The sequence below is a fragment of the Rhinoraja longicauda genome, chromosome 1, assembly GCF_053455715.1.
Source record: "Rhinoraja longicauda isolate Sanriku21f chromosome 1, sRhiLon1.1, whole genome shotgun sequence".
In the NCBI taxonomy this organism is placed as follows: domain Eukaryota; kingdom Metazoa; phylum Chordata; class Chondrichthyes; order Rajiformes; family Arhynchobatidae; genus Rhinoraja; species Rhinoraja longicauda.
The window spans coordinates 139927175-139943092 of NC_135953.1; the positions used below are offsets into that span (position 1 = coordinate 139927175).

Below are 15918 nucleotides of genomic sequence, written 5' to 3' on the forward strand. Positions count from 1 at the left end.
TTTCCGCGCTGTATCTCTAAACTATTGGTCACGCTAAAAATCCTACATCTTTCTATAAGATTGCTTCTCATTCTTCTGAATTCCACTGATTACGGACACAAGTTCTATATGCTCCCGGGAGGCTGCAGGCCCTTGAGTAAGAAGGAACTGCAGATGCTGGTTTAAACCGAAGATGGACACAAAATGCTGGAGTAACTCAGCGGGTCAGGCAGCATCTCTGGAGAGAAGGAATGGGTGACGTTTCGGGTCGAGACCCTTCTTCAGACTGACGTCAGGGGGGAGGGAGATACACAGATAGGAAGTGTAAGGGGTGAAAACAGGACAAAGGGAATGGAGATCAAGGGAAATGTAGAATAGATCATTGGTAGTTGGGAGAAGGTGACAACAAAGCAAACATATATAAAATGTAGTCGGACTGGTCGGAGAACGGGGATGGGGAAGGGGAAGGGGATGGAGAGAGAGGGAAAGCAAGGGTTACTTGAAGTTGGAGAGGTCAATGTTCACGCCCTTTAGCTGGGCGGTGGGTCCTTACAGCCAGAGTCAGGGTTGGAGAAGTCAGGATGTCGCGAAGCTCCAAGTCGCAGAGGGTTCGACCAGCCCCGGCCCGGGGTAGATCGCCCGGCGTGGGGGAGCTGAGATTCCCCCCGATGCAGGAGTTTGATCGCCCCGACGCGGAGGGCCCAAACGCCGCCGGCTACAGGAGTCAAGATCGTCCCGTCAACGGAAGGCTCGTGGTCCCCGACCGCGGGAGAACAAAGAAGGGGAGAGATTGAATGTTTTTTCACCTTCCATCACAGTGAGGAATGTGGAGGAGTCACTGTGGGGGATGTTCATGTTAAAATGTATTGTGTGCGTTTTGTTGCTTTTTATTGGTATGAACGTGTGGCAAATGAAGTTCCTCGTATGTTGCAAAACATACTTGGCTAATAAAGTATGATTGTGATTATGATCATGATTCAACGTTCAACGCACAACGTTCAACGTTCAACGTTGGAGTCTATAGGTTTGTAGTCGATGGCAGTTGATAGCTTGCCCCTGTTAATGAGACAGAGAGGTCAAAAGAAGGGAGAAAGGTGTCTGGGTTAGTCCAATTGAATTGGATGGCAGGATGAAAGTTAGTAGTAAAAATCTGCACAACTGTAGAAGGCAGTCGTCAAAGTAGCGGAGGTAGTCGTTGATGTTTAGTTTAGTTTAGAGATACAGCGCGGAAACAAGCCCTTCAGCCCGCCGGGTCCGCGCCGCCCAGCGATCCCCGCACATTAACACTATCCCACACACACAGCGGACAATTTATATTTATACCAAGCCAATTAACCTACAAACCTGTACGCCTTTGGTGTGTGGGAGGAAACCAAAGATCTTGGGGGGAAAACCCACGCAGGTCACGGGGAGAACGTACAAACTCCATACAGACGGCACCCGTGGTCGGGATGGAACCCGGGTGTCCGGTGCTGCAAGCGCTGTAAGGCAGCAACTCTACCGCTGCGCCACCGTGACCGCCCATGTAGCGGTAAAAGAGTTGGGAAATGGTGTCAGGTTATGTTTAGAACAAGGACCGTTGAACGTAGCCAACAAGAAGCCAGGCACAGATGGGGCCCATGGAAGTGACAATGACTACATCTTTGCATTGAATAAAGCAAGAGGAGTCAAAGGTTGTTAAGGGTTATCCTACAAGACAGGTTCCTCCAGATGGAGGAGATTGTTCGTGGAGGGGAACTGACTGGATCCCTGTTCAAGGTAAACTACACAGGACCAAAGCCTTTCTGGTGGAGAATGGAGGTGTAAATAGGGTTGCCAACTATCTCACTCCCAAATAAGGGACAAAGGGTGACGTCACCGCCCTGCGCCCCACGTGACCTCACCCAGCCAGTGGCCACGTGCTCCCGCTCCACCAATGGTGGCTGCACGGGCCAGGAGGCGGGTTGCTATGCAACCTCCGTTAGGTGGCGCCCGGGCCTCCGGACCTACACTGTCCGGGCCTACAATGTCCGGACTTACAGCGTCCGGACGTACAGCGCCTGGGCCTGCATCATCTGGGCCTGCATCATCTGGGCCTGCATCATCTGGGCCTACAGCGTCTGGGCCTACAGCGCCTGGGCCTGCATCATCTGGGCTTACAGCGCCTGGGCCTACAGCGCCTGGGCCTACAGCGCCCGGGCCTACAGTGTCCGGGCCTACAGCGATCCCCCGGGCATAATATGGGACAAGGGCGGTCCCGTACGGTACAAACCAATTTAGCCCAAAATTAGCCCTTACAGCGAATGCAGCGCCGGAGACCCGGGTTTGATCCCGACTACGGGCGCCGTCTGTACGGAGTTTGTACGTTCTCCCCGTGACCTGCGTGGGTTTTCTCCGAGATCTTCGCTTTCCTCCCACACTCCAAAGACGTACAGGTTTGTAGGTTAATTGGCTTGGTATAAGTGCAAATTGTCCCGAGTGGGTGTAGGATAGTGTTATTGTACAGAGAGATTGCTGGTCAGTGCAGACTCGGTGGGCCGAAGGGCTTATTTCTGCACTGTATGACTAATCTAAACTAAACTAATCTATTGTCGCAGATGAAATTGAGAAACTAAAGATTGCTTACTTACTTTCCGTGTTGGCTTTTTCTAAAAATTGCTAATTGCTTAATAGCTATTATTAATTGCGGCATTATGCCAGTAAAACAATAACAGTTTGTCAAATTTTACAATGTATTCAATGGTTTTGTACTCCATGTCCATTACTGTTACTACAATTCTCTTTGTGAATCTCGGTGCACGTGACAATAAACTAAACTCAACTAAACTCAACTTTAAAAAACTTTGAGTAGGTCACAGTTGGAATACTATGTGCAGTCCCGGTGGTCCCACTGACGAAAAGGTGTGATTGTGGTAAAGAGGGTGAGAAGGAGATTCAAACATGATGTTGCCTGGAACAATGGACTTCAGTTATAATGAGAGTTTAGTAGCAGCAGAAATGGGCGGCACGGTGGCGCAGCGGTGGAGTTTTTCCTTACATCAAATTTAGAGATACAGCGCGGAAACAGGCCCTTCGGCCCACCGAGTCCGCGCCGCCCAGCGATCCCCGCACATTAACACTATCCTACACACACTAGGGACAATTTTTACATTTACCCAGTCAATTAACCTATATACCTGTACGTCTTTGGAGTGTGGGAGGAAACCGAAGATCTCGGAGAAAACCCACGCAGGCCACGGGGAGAACGTACAAACTCCGTACAGGATCGAACCTGAGTGTCCGGCGCTGCATTCGCTGTAAGGCAGCAACTCTACCGCTGCGCCACCGTGACCGCCTAATGCAGCGCCGGAGACCCAGGTTCCATCCCGACTATGGGTGCTGTCAGTATGGAGTTTGTACGTTCTCCCCGTGACCTGCGTGGGTTTTCTCTGAGATCTTCGGTTTCCACCCCACACTCCAAAGACGCACAGGTTTTAGGTTATTTGGCTTGGTGCAAGTGTAAATTGTCCCTAGTGGGTGTAGGATAGTGTTAATGTGCGGGGATCGCTGGTCGGCGTGGACCCGGTGGGCCGAAAGGGCCTGTTTCTGCATTGTCTCTGTAAACTAATCCTGCCACTTGCATTAATTTTCCCTCCCTCTGGGATTTACTCTATCTCAGGTCTCTATCAAATCCCTCCACAATTCACATGCTCTCTCCTACACCAAGAAGTAATTTAACTAACCAACTAACTTAACAGTTAGTTAAAACTTCAGTTGTTTACAATATATATTAACGATTTAGACGAGGGAATTAAATGTGACATCTCCAAGTTTGCGGATGACACAAAGCTGGGTGGCAGTGTGAGCTGTGAGGAGGATGCTATGAGGCTGCAGGGTGACTTGGACAGGCTGGGTGAGCGGGCTGATGCATGGCAGATGCAGTATAATGTGGATAAATGTGAAGTTATCCACTTTGGTGTCAAGAACAGGAAGCAGATTATTATCTGAATGGTGACAGATTAGGAAAAGGGGAAGCGCAACGAGACCTGGGTGTGCTTGTACATCAGTCACTGAATGTAAGCATGCAGGTACACCAGGCAGTGAAGAAAGCTAATGGCATGTTGACCTTCACAGCGAGAGGATTTGAGTTTAGGAGCAAGGAGATCCTACTGCAGTTGTACAGGGCCATGGTGAGACCACACCTGGAGTATTGTGTGCAATTTTGGTCTCCTGATTTGAGGAAGGACATTATTGCTATTGAGGGAGTGCAGTATAGGTTCACCAGGTTAATTCCCAGGATGGCGGGACTGACATATGATAAAAGAATGGGTCGACTGGGCTTGTATTCACTGGAATTTAGAAGGATGAGAGGGAATCTTATAAAAACATATAGAGTTCTTAAAGGATTGGGCAGGCGAGATGGAGGAAAAATGTTTCCGATGTTGTGGGAGTTATAGTTTAAGAATAAGGACTGAGATGAGGAAAAATCTCTTCACCCAGAGAGTTGTGAATCTGTGGAATTCTCTGCCACAGAAGGCTATGGAGGCCAATTCACTGGATGCTTTCAAGAGAGAGTCAGATTTAGCTCGGGGCTAAAAATAACGAGGGATATGGGGAGAAAGCAGGAACGGGGTACTGATGTTAGTTGACCAGCCATGATCATATTGAATGGCAGTGCTGGCTTGAAGGGCTGAATGTCTACTCCTGAACCTATTTTTTGTATGTTTCTAACATCACCCCCTTGGAATGCAGGTGAGGTGTTGAACACAGGGGAAAGCCAGGCATGTGGAGAACGTGCAACTCCACACAGACTAACACCCGCGATTGGAATCAACACGTCACCTGACAGTGAAGTAACAGCACTAATCCAGGATTAGCATAAAACAGACTTGGATAGTAGTGAGCTAATTAGGCTGACATACATATTCGGCAACATTATTATTGAGATGGGTGGCACGGCTGCACCAATCTCAATAATTATTTTGCCTAAGGGCCATTAGAAACATAGAAAATAGGTGCTGGAGGAGGCCATTCGGCCCTTCGAGCCAGCACCGTCATTCACTATGAACATGGCTGATCATCCACAATCAGCCTGCCTTCTCCCCATATCCCTTGATTCCGTTAGCCCTAAGAGCTATATCCAACTCTCTTGAAAAGATCAATATGAAAAAACCAACACAACATGTATGTATTGTACGTGTATATTATGTATTACAAACATGATATGTATGTTTAGTTTAATTTAATGTCATGTGTACCGAGGTACAGTGGAAAGCTTTTGTTGTGTGCTAGCCAGTGAGCAGAATGACTATACAGGGTCTCGACCCGAAACGTCACCCATTCCTTCTCTCCTGAGATGCTGCCTGACCTGTTGAGTTACTCCAGCATTTTGTGAATAAATACATGATTACAATCGAGTCATTCACAGTGTGCAGATGGATACATGATAAGGGAATAACATTCAGTGCAAGGTAAAGCCAGTAAAGTCCGATCAAAGATAGTCCAAGGGTCACCACTGATCAGGACCCTGATAGTAGATCAGGACTGCTCTCCAATTGTGATAGGATGATTCAGTTGCCTGATAACAGCTGGGAAGAAACTGTGTTGGAAGGAACTGCAGGTGCTGGTTTAAACCGAAGGTAAACACAAAATGCTGGAGTAACTCAGCGGGACGGGCAGCATCTCTGGAGAGAAGGAATGGGTGACGTTCTGGGTCGAGACCCTTCTTCAGACCAGAGTCGGGGGAAAGGGAAACTAAAAATATAGACGGTGATATAGAGAGATATGGAACAGATGATTGAAAGATATGCAAAAAAAGTAAGGTGTCCCTGAATCTGGAAGTGTACGTTTTCACACTTCTAAGGCAGCCCATTTAATTAAAACCTATCCAACTTTGTTTAATGCTAATATCCCACCCGCTTTAATTTTAGTTTAGTTTAGTTTAGTTTAGAGATACAGCACGGAAACAGGCCCTTCGGCCCATCGGGTCAGCGCGGAGTCAGGAGGTACGGGGAGAAGGCAGGAACGGGGTACCGATTGGGAGTGATCAGCCATGATCACATTGAATGGTGGTGCTGGCTCGAAGGGCCGAATGCCCTCCTCCTGCACCCATTGTCTATTGAAACGGAGAGGCTCGGTTAAGGTTCGGGGGTGGGGGTGGGGGGGGTGGGGTGGGGGGGGGGACCTTTCTTCAGACCAATTGATGTCAAAAAGGAAATTAATGACATGCTGAAGTAGTGATCACAAAAAAAAATCACAAACAAGGATGATTTAGGAACGTCCTGCATTAGAAATATTGAAAAGTTTGTCAACGAAATAGATTTGAAATTTAAACAAAATACCCACCCTGTTGAAATCAGCAATAATCCCAACGTTATTGGGTGAGCGAGTTCACTCTGTGATTAGTAGCCACCGCTGGGAATAAATCTGCCCTTGGTTTAAACAAAAAGGGGGAAATTCTCTCAAGGAACATAGCTTTGGTGTCTGGTACGGACCTCCCAAAAGGGGATTGGCCTGCCAAACAAAAAAGTCAATAACTCTTCGCATTAACTCCTCCCATTCATTTTCCCCACCCCCCCCCAATATTAGACTTCAGTGCCAATATTTTCCTGCTCAGTCAGTGAGTCAGTCAGTCAGTGAGTCAGTCAGTCAGTCAGTCAGTCAGTCAGTCAGTCAGACAGTCAGTCAGACAGTCAGTCAGACAGTCAGACAGTCAGTCAGACAGTCAGACAGTCAGTCAGTCAGTCAGACAGTCAGACAGTCAGTCAGACAGACAGACAGTCAGTCGGTCAGTCGGTCGGTCAGTCAGTCGGTCAGTCAGTCAGACAGTCAGTCAGTCAGACAGTCAGTCAGTCAGACAGTCAGTCAGACAGTCAGACAGTCAGACAGTCAGACAGTCAGTCAGTCAGTCAGTCAGTCAGACAGACAGTCAGTCAGTCAGCCAGTCAGTCAGTCAGTCAGTCAGACAGACAGTCAGTCAATCAGCCAGTCAGTCAGTAAGTCAGTCAGACAGACAGTCAGTCAGTCAGTCAGTCAGACAGTCAGTCAGACAGTCAGACAGTCAGTCAGTCAGTCAGACAGATAGTCAGTCAGACAGACGGTCAGTCAGTTGGTCAGACAGTCGGTCAGTCAGTCAGACAGTCAGTCAGTCAGTCAGACAGACAGACGGTCAGTCAGACAGCCAGTGGCGAGTGTGAGACCACACTGGGTCAGGAAGAGTAGAGGACTCTCTGCAATAATGTACCACTGTGTCCATGTCCTCCTTCTCCTCCTCGCCGCGCTGGGACTCCAAGGCATCTATTGCGCCCAGCAGGCAGAGGCCGACAGCGGCCACTGTGAGTCGATACCGCCCGCGATGGAGCTGTGCCACGGCATCGAGTACAGCGAGATGCTGATGAGGCTGCCCAACCTGCTGGGGCACGAGCGCATGGAGGAGGCTGTGCAGCAAGCAGGCGCCTGGACCCCGCTGCTCCACAAGCACTGCCACGCCGACACCAGGAGGTTCCTCTGCTCCCTCTTTGCCCCCGTGTGCATCGACGAGCTGGACGGGCCGGTGCTGCCGTGCCGCTCCCTGTGTCTGCAGGTCAGGCGGGGCTGCTCCCCGCTCATGTCCGCCTTCGGCTTCCCCTGGCCCGACATGCTGGAGTGCAGCCGCTTCCCAGAGGACAACGACCTCTGCATCCCACCCGCCGACACCGGCCAACAGGTCCCCGCCACTCCACACGGTGAGTCTGTACAAGGGTCTCCACCCACTCCTTCTCCTGCACCTACTGTCTATTGGGTACCAAATGGCCCACTCCTATTGTGTATTGGGTACCAAATGGCCCACTCCTGCACCTATTGTCTATTGTCCATTGTCTTCTCTCCAGAGATGCTGCCTGACCCACTGAGTTACTGCAACACTCTGTGTCCATGTTCTCCAGAGATGCTGCCTGACCCGCTGAGTTACTCCAGCACTTTGTGATACCTTCGTAAGGCTCACAGTTCTTCGTAAGGCTCACATAAGGCTCCCAACGTGTCCATGTTCTCCAGAGATGCTGCCTGACCCGCTGAGTTACTCCAGCACTCTGTGCCCATGTTCTCCAGAGATGCTGCCTGACCCGCTGAGTTACTCCAGCACTTTGTGATACCTTCGTAAGGCTCACAGTTCTTTCACGAAAATGGCAGATATACACACATATGTATAAAATTTTAGTAAATACTTATATATAATTAGAATTAACAGGTATATATATAATTACATTTAACAAATATTATTATAGTTAACATATACACTGATCAGCCAAAACATTACGACCTGATACAATAAAATACAATACAATATATTTTTATTGTCATTGTTCAGGGGTAAAATAAGATTGGGAATGCGCCTCCCATACGATGCAATAAATTAATTAGCTAGTCAGTATTAATTTAAACAATCCAATGAAACAAATTAGAACAGTTTTAAAACAGAATAAAGTGATGAGCCAAAACATTATGCCCACCTGCCTAATATGCTGTTGGCCCTCCGTGTGCAGCCCCATACGCAGCAGGGTGCGATGCACTGTGTATTGTGACACATTCCTCCCGTGACCACCATTAACATTTTCTGTGACTTGCGCCACAGTCGACCTTCTATCGGTTCGGACCAGACGGGATAGCCTTCGTTGCCCTCGCGCATCGATGAGCCTTGGGCGCCCAACACCCTGTCTGTCGCCGGTTTGTGGTTTGTCCCTCCTCGGACCACTGTCGGTAGGTACTCACCACTGCTGACCGGGAGCACCCCACAAGCCTTGCCGTTTCAGAGATGCTCTGACCCAGTCGTCTGGCCGTAACAATTTGGCCCTTGTCAAAGTCGCTCAGGTCTTTACTCCTGCCCATTTCTCCTGCGTCCAACACGTCAACTTCAAGAACTGACTGTTCACTTGCTGCCTAATATATCCCACCCCTTGACAGGTGCCATTGTAACAAGATAACCAATGTTATTCATTTTGCTTGTCCGTGGTCATAATGTTTTGGCTGATAGGTGTATATAATTACATTTGACAAATATAATATAGTTTATATATATATATATATATATATATATATATATATGTGTGTGTGTATATATATAATATATATTTATAGTTAGAATATATATATATGTAATATAACACCTGCAACACCTGTTCCTTTACCTCCCACCTCGACTCCGTCCAAGGACCCCGTCAGTCTTTCCAGGTGAGGCAGAGGTTCACTTGCACCTCCTCCAACCTCATCTACTGTATCTGCTGTTCCAGGTGTGGACTCCTGTATATTGGCGAGACTAGGCGCAGGCTCGGCGATCGTTCCGCTGAACACCTCCGCCCAGTGCGCCTAAACCAACCTGATCTCCTGGTTCCTCAACACTTTAACTCCCCCTCCCATTCCCAATCTGGCCTTTCTGTCCTGGGCCTCCTCCATTGTCAGAGTGAGGCCCAGCGCAAATTGGAGGAACAGCACCTCATAGAAACATAGAAAATGGGTGCAGGAGGAGGTCATTCAGCCCTTCAAGCCAGCACCGCCATTCATTGTGATCATGGCTGATCATCCACAATCAGTAACCCATGCCTGCCTTCTCCCCATATCCCTTGATTCCGCTAGCCCCTAGAGCTCTATCTAACTCTCTTTTAAATTCATCCAGAGAATTGGCCTCCACTGCCTTCTGTGGCAGAGAATTTCACAAATTCACAACTCTCTGGGTGAAAAAGTTTTTTAAATCTCAGTTTTAAATGGCCTCCCCTTTATCTTAGACTGGTTCTGGACTCTCCCAACATTGGGAACATTTTCCCTGCATCTAGCTTGTCCAGTCCTTTTATAATTTTATAAGATCCCCTCTCATCCTTCTAAATTCCAGTGAATACAAGCCCAGTCTTTCCTCATATGACTATTCCGCCATCCCGGGGATTAACATCGTGAACCTACGCTGCACTGCCTCAATAGCAATGATTTCCTTCCTCAAAGTAGGAGACCAAAACAGCACACAATACTCCAGATGTGGTCTCACCAGCCCCCTGTACAACTGCAGAAGGACCTCTTTACTCCTATACTCAAATCCTCTCGTTATGAAGGTCAACATGCCATTAGATTTCTTCACTGCCTGCTGTACCTGCATGTTTACTTTCAGTGACTGGTGCACAAGGACACTCAGGTCTCATTGCACTTCCCTTTTTCCTAATCTGACACCATTGAGATAATAATCTGCCTCCTTGTTCTTGCCCCCAAAGTGGATAACCTCACATTTATCTACATTATACTGCATCTGCCACGCATCTGCCCACTCACTCAACCTGTCCAAATCACCCTGCAACCTCCTAGCATCCTCTTCGCAGTTCACACTGCCACCCAGCTTTGTGTCATATGCAAATTTGCTAATATTGCTTCTAATTCCATCATCTAAATCATTAATATATATTGTAAATAGTTGCGGCCCCAGCACCGAGCCTTGCGGCACTCCACTCGCCACTGCCTGCCATTCTGAAAATAACCCGTTTATTCCTACTCTTTGTTTCCTGTCTGCCAACCAATTCTCTATCCATGTCAATACCCTACCCCCAATACCATGTGCTCTAATTTTGCCCATTGATTTAGCCCACGAATCTCCTGCACTACATCCACTGGCTCTCCTACATCCATTTTACTTGTCACATCCTCAAAACTATTTCGCTTGGGTAGCCTACACCCAGTGGTATGAACATTGACTTCTCTAACTTCAAGTAGCCCTTGCTTTCCCTCTCTCTCCATCCCCTCCCCCTTCCCCTTCCCAGTTCTCCCACCAGTCTTACTGTCTCCAACTACATTCTACCTCTGTCCCACCCACTCCCCTGACGTCAGTCTGAAGAAGGGTCTCGACCCGAAACGTCGCCCATTCCTTCTCTCCAGAGACGCTGCCTGTCCCGTTGAGTTACTCCAGTGTTTTGTGTCTACCCTAAATGTTAATGATGATGTTCTTTAACTTACTGGCCACATATTCCAAAAATCGACTTCACAAACAAAACAATACAATACAATATATCTTTATTGTCATTGTACAGGGGTACAACGAGATTGGGAATGCGCCTCCCATACGATGCAATAAATTAATTAGCTAGTCAGTATTAATTTAAACAACCCAAATTAAACAAGTATTGAGATGCAATGTAAAAATGTTACATTTTGGTTTCAACCAGTGATTCCCTCCCCATACAATGTTCTGACTTTGTGAAAATCCGTGGTACAACTAATTCGTTTGGGATGGATTGGTGGGATTTGAACTGTCCGATTATAACAATTGTACAGGAACTCGAGAGAAAATATTTGTTTGTTTGTTTACCAACAATAGGATTATGTTGCTACCGATAATGCTAATAAATACTAATGTGAGGGCGAGCAGCAAAAATCACATTTGACTTGATTTCCGGGGCTTTAAAGTAAATTCTTGCTTCGTTAATAAAGAAAAAAAACTTTTTTTTGATTAGTACAGGCTCGCCTAGCCAAAACATCTTCGATTTATCTTTTTATCTGCAAGGTTATCGCCAGTAGTATTTCATCTTCTATTCCATGTGTAGTTTAAGAACGCCGTTCCTTCCCCCCCCCCCCCCCCACCCCCCAAACAAAAAGTTAAATGTGTCGCAGATGTTAAGAACGTGTTTCCCAAAGAAACGCGGCTCTCTCTCATAACCGCACAAGGTGTGGAAGGAACTTAAGGTCAGATATGCTACTTTCAGGAAACCGTTTGTTTCTTTTGAACTACAATGTTAAATTGGCATTTTCCACCGCTCACAAATGACAACACAAACATACAGTTAACAATTAAGAATAGGGCATAACCACCTCAAAATAATAAGGATACAACATTACAGATTACATTACAGCCAACATGTGGGTGAAAATAAACCAGAGCAAAAAAGAGACCTGGACTTTGGTTGTGGAGTAGAACTATCACTCGTAGAAAAAAGCTGTTTTTATGTCTGGCTGTGGCTGCTTTGACAGTCCGGAGTCGCCTTCCAGAGGGAAGTGCTTCGAGGAGTTTGTGGCCAGGGTGAGAGGTGTCAGAGATTGCAGTGCACAGTTCGTCAATTGGGGGAAGGTTGCAGCCAACAACCTTCTCAGCTGTGCGAACGATCCGTTGCAGCCTCCGGATGTGGTGCTTGGTGGCTGAGCCAAACCAGACCATGATGGAGAAGGTGAGGACGGACTCAATGATAGCAGTATAGAATTGGACCATCATTGCCTGTGGCAGATTGTGTTTCTTCAGTTGCCGCAGGAAGTACATCCTCTGTTGGGCCTTTTTGACTGTGGAGTCGATGGTGGCCCCCCATTTAAGGTCCCTGGAGATGATGGTTCCAAGGAACTTAAATGACTCCACAGATGTGACTGTGGTGTTGTTGATGGTGAGTGGGGGGAGGGGATTTAAAAACGTCATTTGTTTTTAAATATATAGGGGAAAAAAACTGCAGACGCTGGTTAAAATCGAAGGTAGACACACAGTGCTGGAGTTACTCCAACCAACATTGTGTGTCTACCTTTGTTTGTTTTAACATAAAGTTTGGTTTAGAGAAGGGTCTGTTTCATTCACACCTCATCTGGAGAGAACACTCAATTTGCAGTGAAAGTCATGGTTCCCCACTGTGGCTGAGAGCCCACGTAAACAACTTCAGACCGTCCTTGCAGTTTGTTTTTTATTTATATTCAATGCTCCTTGACATCTTCCAGGCAAGAATGAGTTCTTCTGTGCGTGGTGGGCGAGGGTGCTTAAATACTTCATTAAGAGAAAAAGGCGCACTTAATAAAAACGGCCAAATCGCGTGGAAAATCTGGAAGCTGTAAAGAAAATGGAAAAGTCCAGGCTGAAGTAATTAAGGCTCGCAATGTGCTGGACAATTTGCAGAATTAAAGTACAAGGTGCCGGGTTTTTTTTTGCTCCTGCTGAAAACGATCATCATGAAAGTCGGTAAATTAATCCACGTGTATTTTTTTGTTTCCCCCCCCCCCCCCCCCCCCTTCCCTCCAGAACTAAAGATTTGCGACGCATGCAAAGAAAGCGAGCAAAACGACAACGAAATTGTCGAGAAGTACTGCAAAAATGACTTTGGTAAGTCACCCAGGTTACAGGTCACAGAGAGAAAGGGGCAAGCCGATTGAAATGTTGACAGCATGTTTCTAACTAGCAGGCGGCGATGAATCGACCCTTCATGTAACAGCGATTGTAGTTTTAGCAACTGCTGTTCAATGATGTTTTTCCAAAGGAAACAACGAGGAGTTTTTTTTTGTAATCGAAAATCCAAACCAAATCGAAATATTTCTCTGCACACAATACACGTTTAGTTTAATGCTGGAGTAACTCAGCGGGACAGGCAGCATCTCTGGATAGAAGGGAGAGGTGACGTTTCGGGTCGAGACCCTTCTTCAGACTGATTGTGGTGGAGGGGGGACATACAGAGATAAGGAAGTGTAAGGCGTGAAAACGAGACAAAGGGGATGAACATCAAGGAACATGTATCCAACTGATATCGGCTGACTCCCACAGCTTCTTCCCATCCTGCTTCCTGCAAAGACTATCCCTATTCCCAATTCCTCCATCTACAGCACATCTGCGCCCAAGATGAGGTGTTCCAATAGACAATAGGTGCAGGAGGAGGCCATTTGGCCCTTTGAGCCAGCTCCGCCATTCAATGTGATCATGGCTGATCATTCTCAATCAGTACCCCGTTCCTGCTTTCTCCCCATACCCCCCTGACTCCGCTATCCTAGAGAGCTCTATCTAGCTCTCTCTTGAATGCATTCAGAGAATTGGCCTCCACTGCCTTCTGAGGCAGAGAATTCCACAGATTCACAACTCTCTGACTGAAAAAGTTTTTCCTCATCTCAGTTCTAAATGGCCTACTCCTTATTCTTAAACTGTGTCCCCCTTGTTCTGGACTCCCCCAACATTCTGGTCGCTGGTCGGCGCGGACCCGGTGGGCCGAAAGGGCCTGTTTCCACGCTGTATCTCTAAACTAAACTAAACTAGTGGAACTACATAATCTGTTCCTGAAATATATGACTCTGGTCAGTTTGAGTAGTTTGGGTCAGATAACACCTCAAAGCACCATCCATCCCTTCCAGATGAGCCACACTCCTCCCCCTTCGGTCATGGGGTAAACTGACTCTTCCCCCCCCCCCCACATCCACAGTCCTTTCTATAACATGAGAGAAATAAATCGGCTAGATGCACAGAATCTCTTGCCCAGAGTAGGGGAATCGAGGACCAGAGGATATATGTTCCAAGGTTCAAAGGACTTTTATTGTCACGTGTACCAATTATGGTACAGTTATATGCGAATTACCCTACAGCCGTACGAAAGAAAAAGCAACAAGACACACAACTACACAAAAGTTAACATAAACATCCACCACAGCGGATTCCCTACACTCCTCACTGTGATGGAAGGCAAAAAAAGTTCAATCTCCTTCCTCTTTATTCTCTGGGCAGTCGAACTATCCATCGGGGCAATCGTTGCTCCCACAGCCAGCAGTCAAAGCCCCGTCGGGGCGATTGAAACTCCCGCATCGGGGCGGTCGAAACTCCCGTGTCGGGGCGTTCGAAACTCCCGTGGCTCGGAGTTCCCTTAGTCGGTCTCTGACCAGAGACCGCGAGCTCCGTGATGTTAAGTCCACACGCACCCACGGTTGGAACTCGGAGGTCGATCCCTGGCAAAGGGATCGCGGGCTCCGTGACGGTTAGTCCACAGGCTCTCAAAGTCGGTCTCCAGCAATGGCCGCCAACTCCTCGATGTTAGGCCGCAGTGCGGACGGAGACACGATACAGAAAAAAACATCGCATCTCTGTCGAGGTAAGAGATTAGAAAAAGTTTCCCCCAACCCCCTCCCGCCCCCCCCCCCCCCCCATCCCCCACATAAAACAAGCTAAAGAACACTAAAAACATACATTTAACACATACTATTAAAACACAAACGACAGGCAGAGTAGGGGAATCGAGGACCAGAGGACATAGGTTCAAGGTGAAGGGGAAAAGGTTTAATAGGAATCTGAGGGGTAACTTTTTCACACAAAGGGTGGTGGGTGTATGGAACAAGGTAGTTGAGGCTGGGATTATCCCAACATTTAAGAAGCAGTTGAACAGGTACATGGATAGGACAGGTTTGGAGGGATATGGACCAAGCGCAGGCAGGTGGGCCTAGTGTAGCTGGGACATTGTTGGCCGGTGTGGGCAAGTTGGGCCGAGGGGCCTGTTTCCACACTGTATCACTCTATGACACACAATGACTCACTCGCCACTTTAATTCCATGTTCCATGTATCTAGTGTTTTCACGACTGTTGGCAGAACAATTTCCCTCCTGGGATAAATAAAGTTCTCCGGTATCATATCGTAACAAATGATATTTTAATCATTTTCCAATTAGCTCTGAAAATAAAAGTCCAGGAGATTTCCTACAGGAACGGGGACGCAGTGATTGTCCCCGAGACCAAAAGCAAGACGGTTTACAGGCTGAATGGAGTGACCGAGAAGGATCTGAAGAAGAGCGTGTTGTGGCTGAAAGGTGGTCTGCAATGTATTTGTGATGAGATGAACGATATCAATGCTGCCTACTTAGTGATGGGACAAAAGCTGGATGGCAACCTGATCATTACCTCAGTGAAGAGATGGCAGAAAGGTCAACGAGAGTTTAAGAGGATTGCCCGGAACATCCGCAAACAGAAATGTTAAACAGCGGCCAGTTGACAATCAGTGAAATGAGTAAACCGTGTACAATAGCCGTTGTGGTTTGTTCCTCCCACACCACATGCTATAACCTACACCCACTATCTATCTATCTATCTATCTATCTATCTATCTATCTATCTATCTATCTATCTATCTATCTATCTATCTATCTATCTATCTATCTATCTATCTATCTATCTATCTATCTATCTATCTATCTATCTATCTATCTATCTATCTATCTATCTATCTATCTATCTATCTATCTATCTATCTATCTGTCCGTCTATC

General features: G+C 47.1%; 1 protein-coding gene across 1 annotated transcript; it reads left to right on the forward strand.

Moving 5' to 3' along the window:
* Positions 1-1689: 1689 nt before the first annotated feature.
* Positions 1690-15630, forward strand: sfrp2 (secreted frizzled-related protein 2). The gene is made up of 5 exons (XM_078399933.1): positions 1690-1737; positions 6554-6676; positions 7250-7661; positions 12932-13012; positions 15326-15630. Exons 1-5 carry the CDS (start codon positions 1690-1692, stop codon positions 15628-15630), a joined length of 969 nt encoding a protein of 322 aa, XP_078256059.1.
* Positions 15631-15918: the final 288 nt, after the last annotated feature.

What these genes read in the sequence shown, in the direction of transcription:
- sfrp2 (XM_078399933.1), top strand. Translation starts at nt 1,690, where the DNA reads ATGGAGGAGATTGTTCGTGGAGGGGAACTGACTGGATCCCTGTTCAAG. An exon ending in TGACTGGATCCCTGTTCAAG is followed by an intron (nt 1,738 to 6,553) that starts GTAAACTACACA and finishes TTTCCTGCTCAG; the next exon opens with TCAGTGAGTCAGTCAGTCAG. An exon ending in GACAGTCAGACAGTCAGTCA is followed by an intron (nt 6,677 to 7,249) that starts GTCAGTCAGACA and finishes TGCGCCCAGCAG; the next exon opens with GCAGAGGCCGACAGCGGCCA.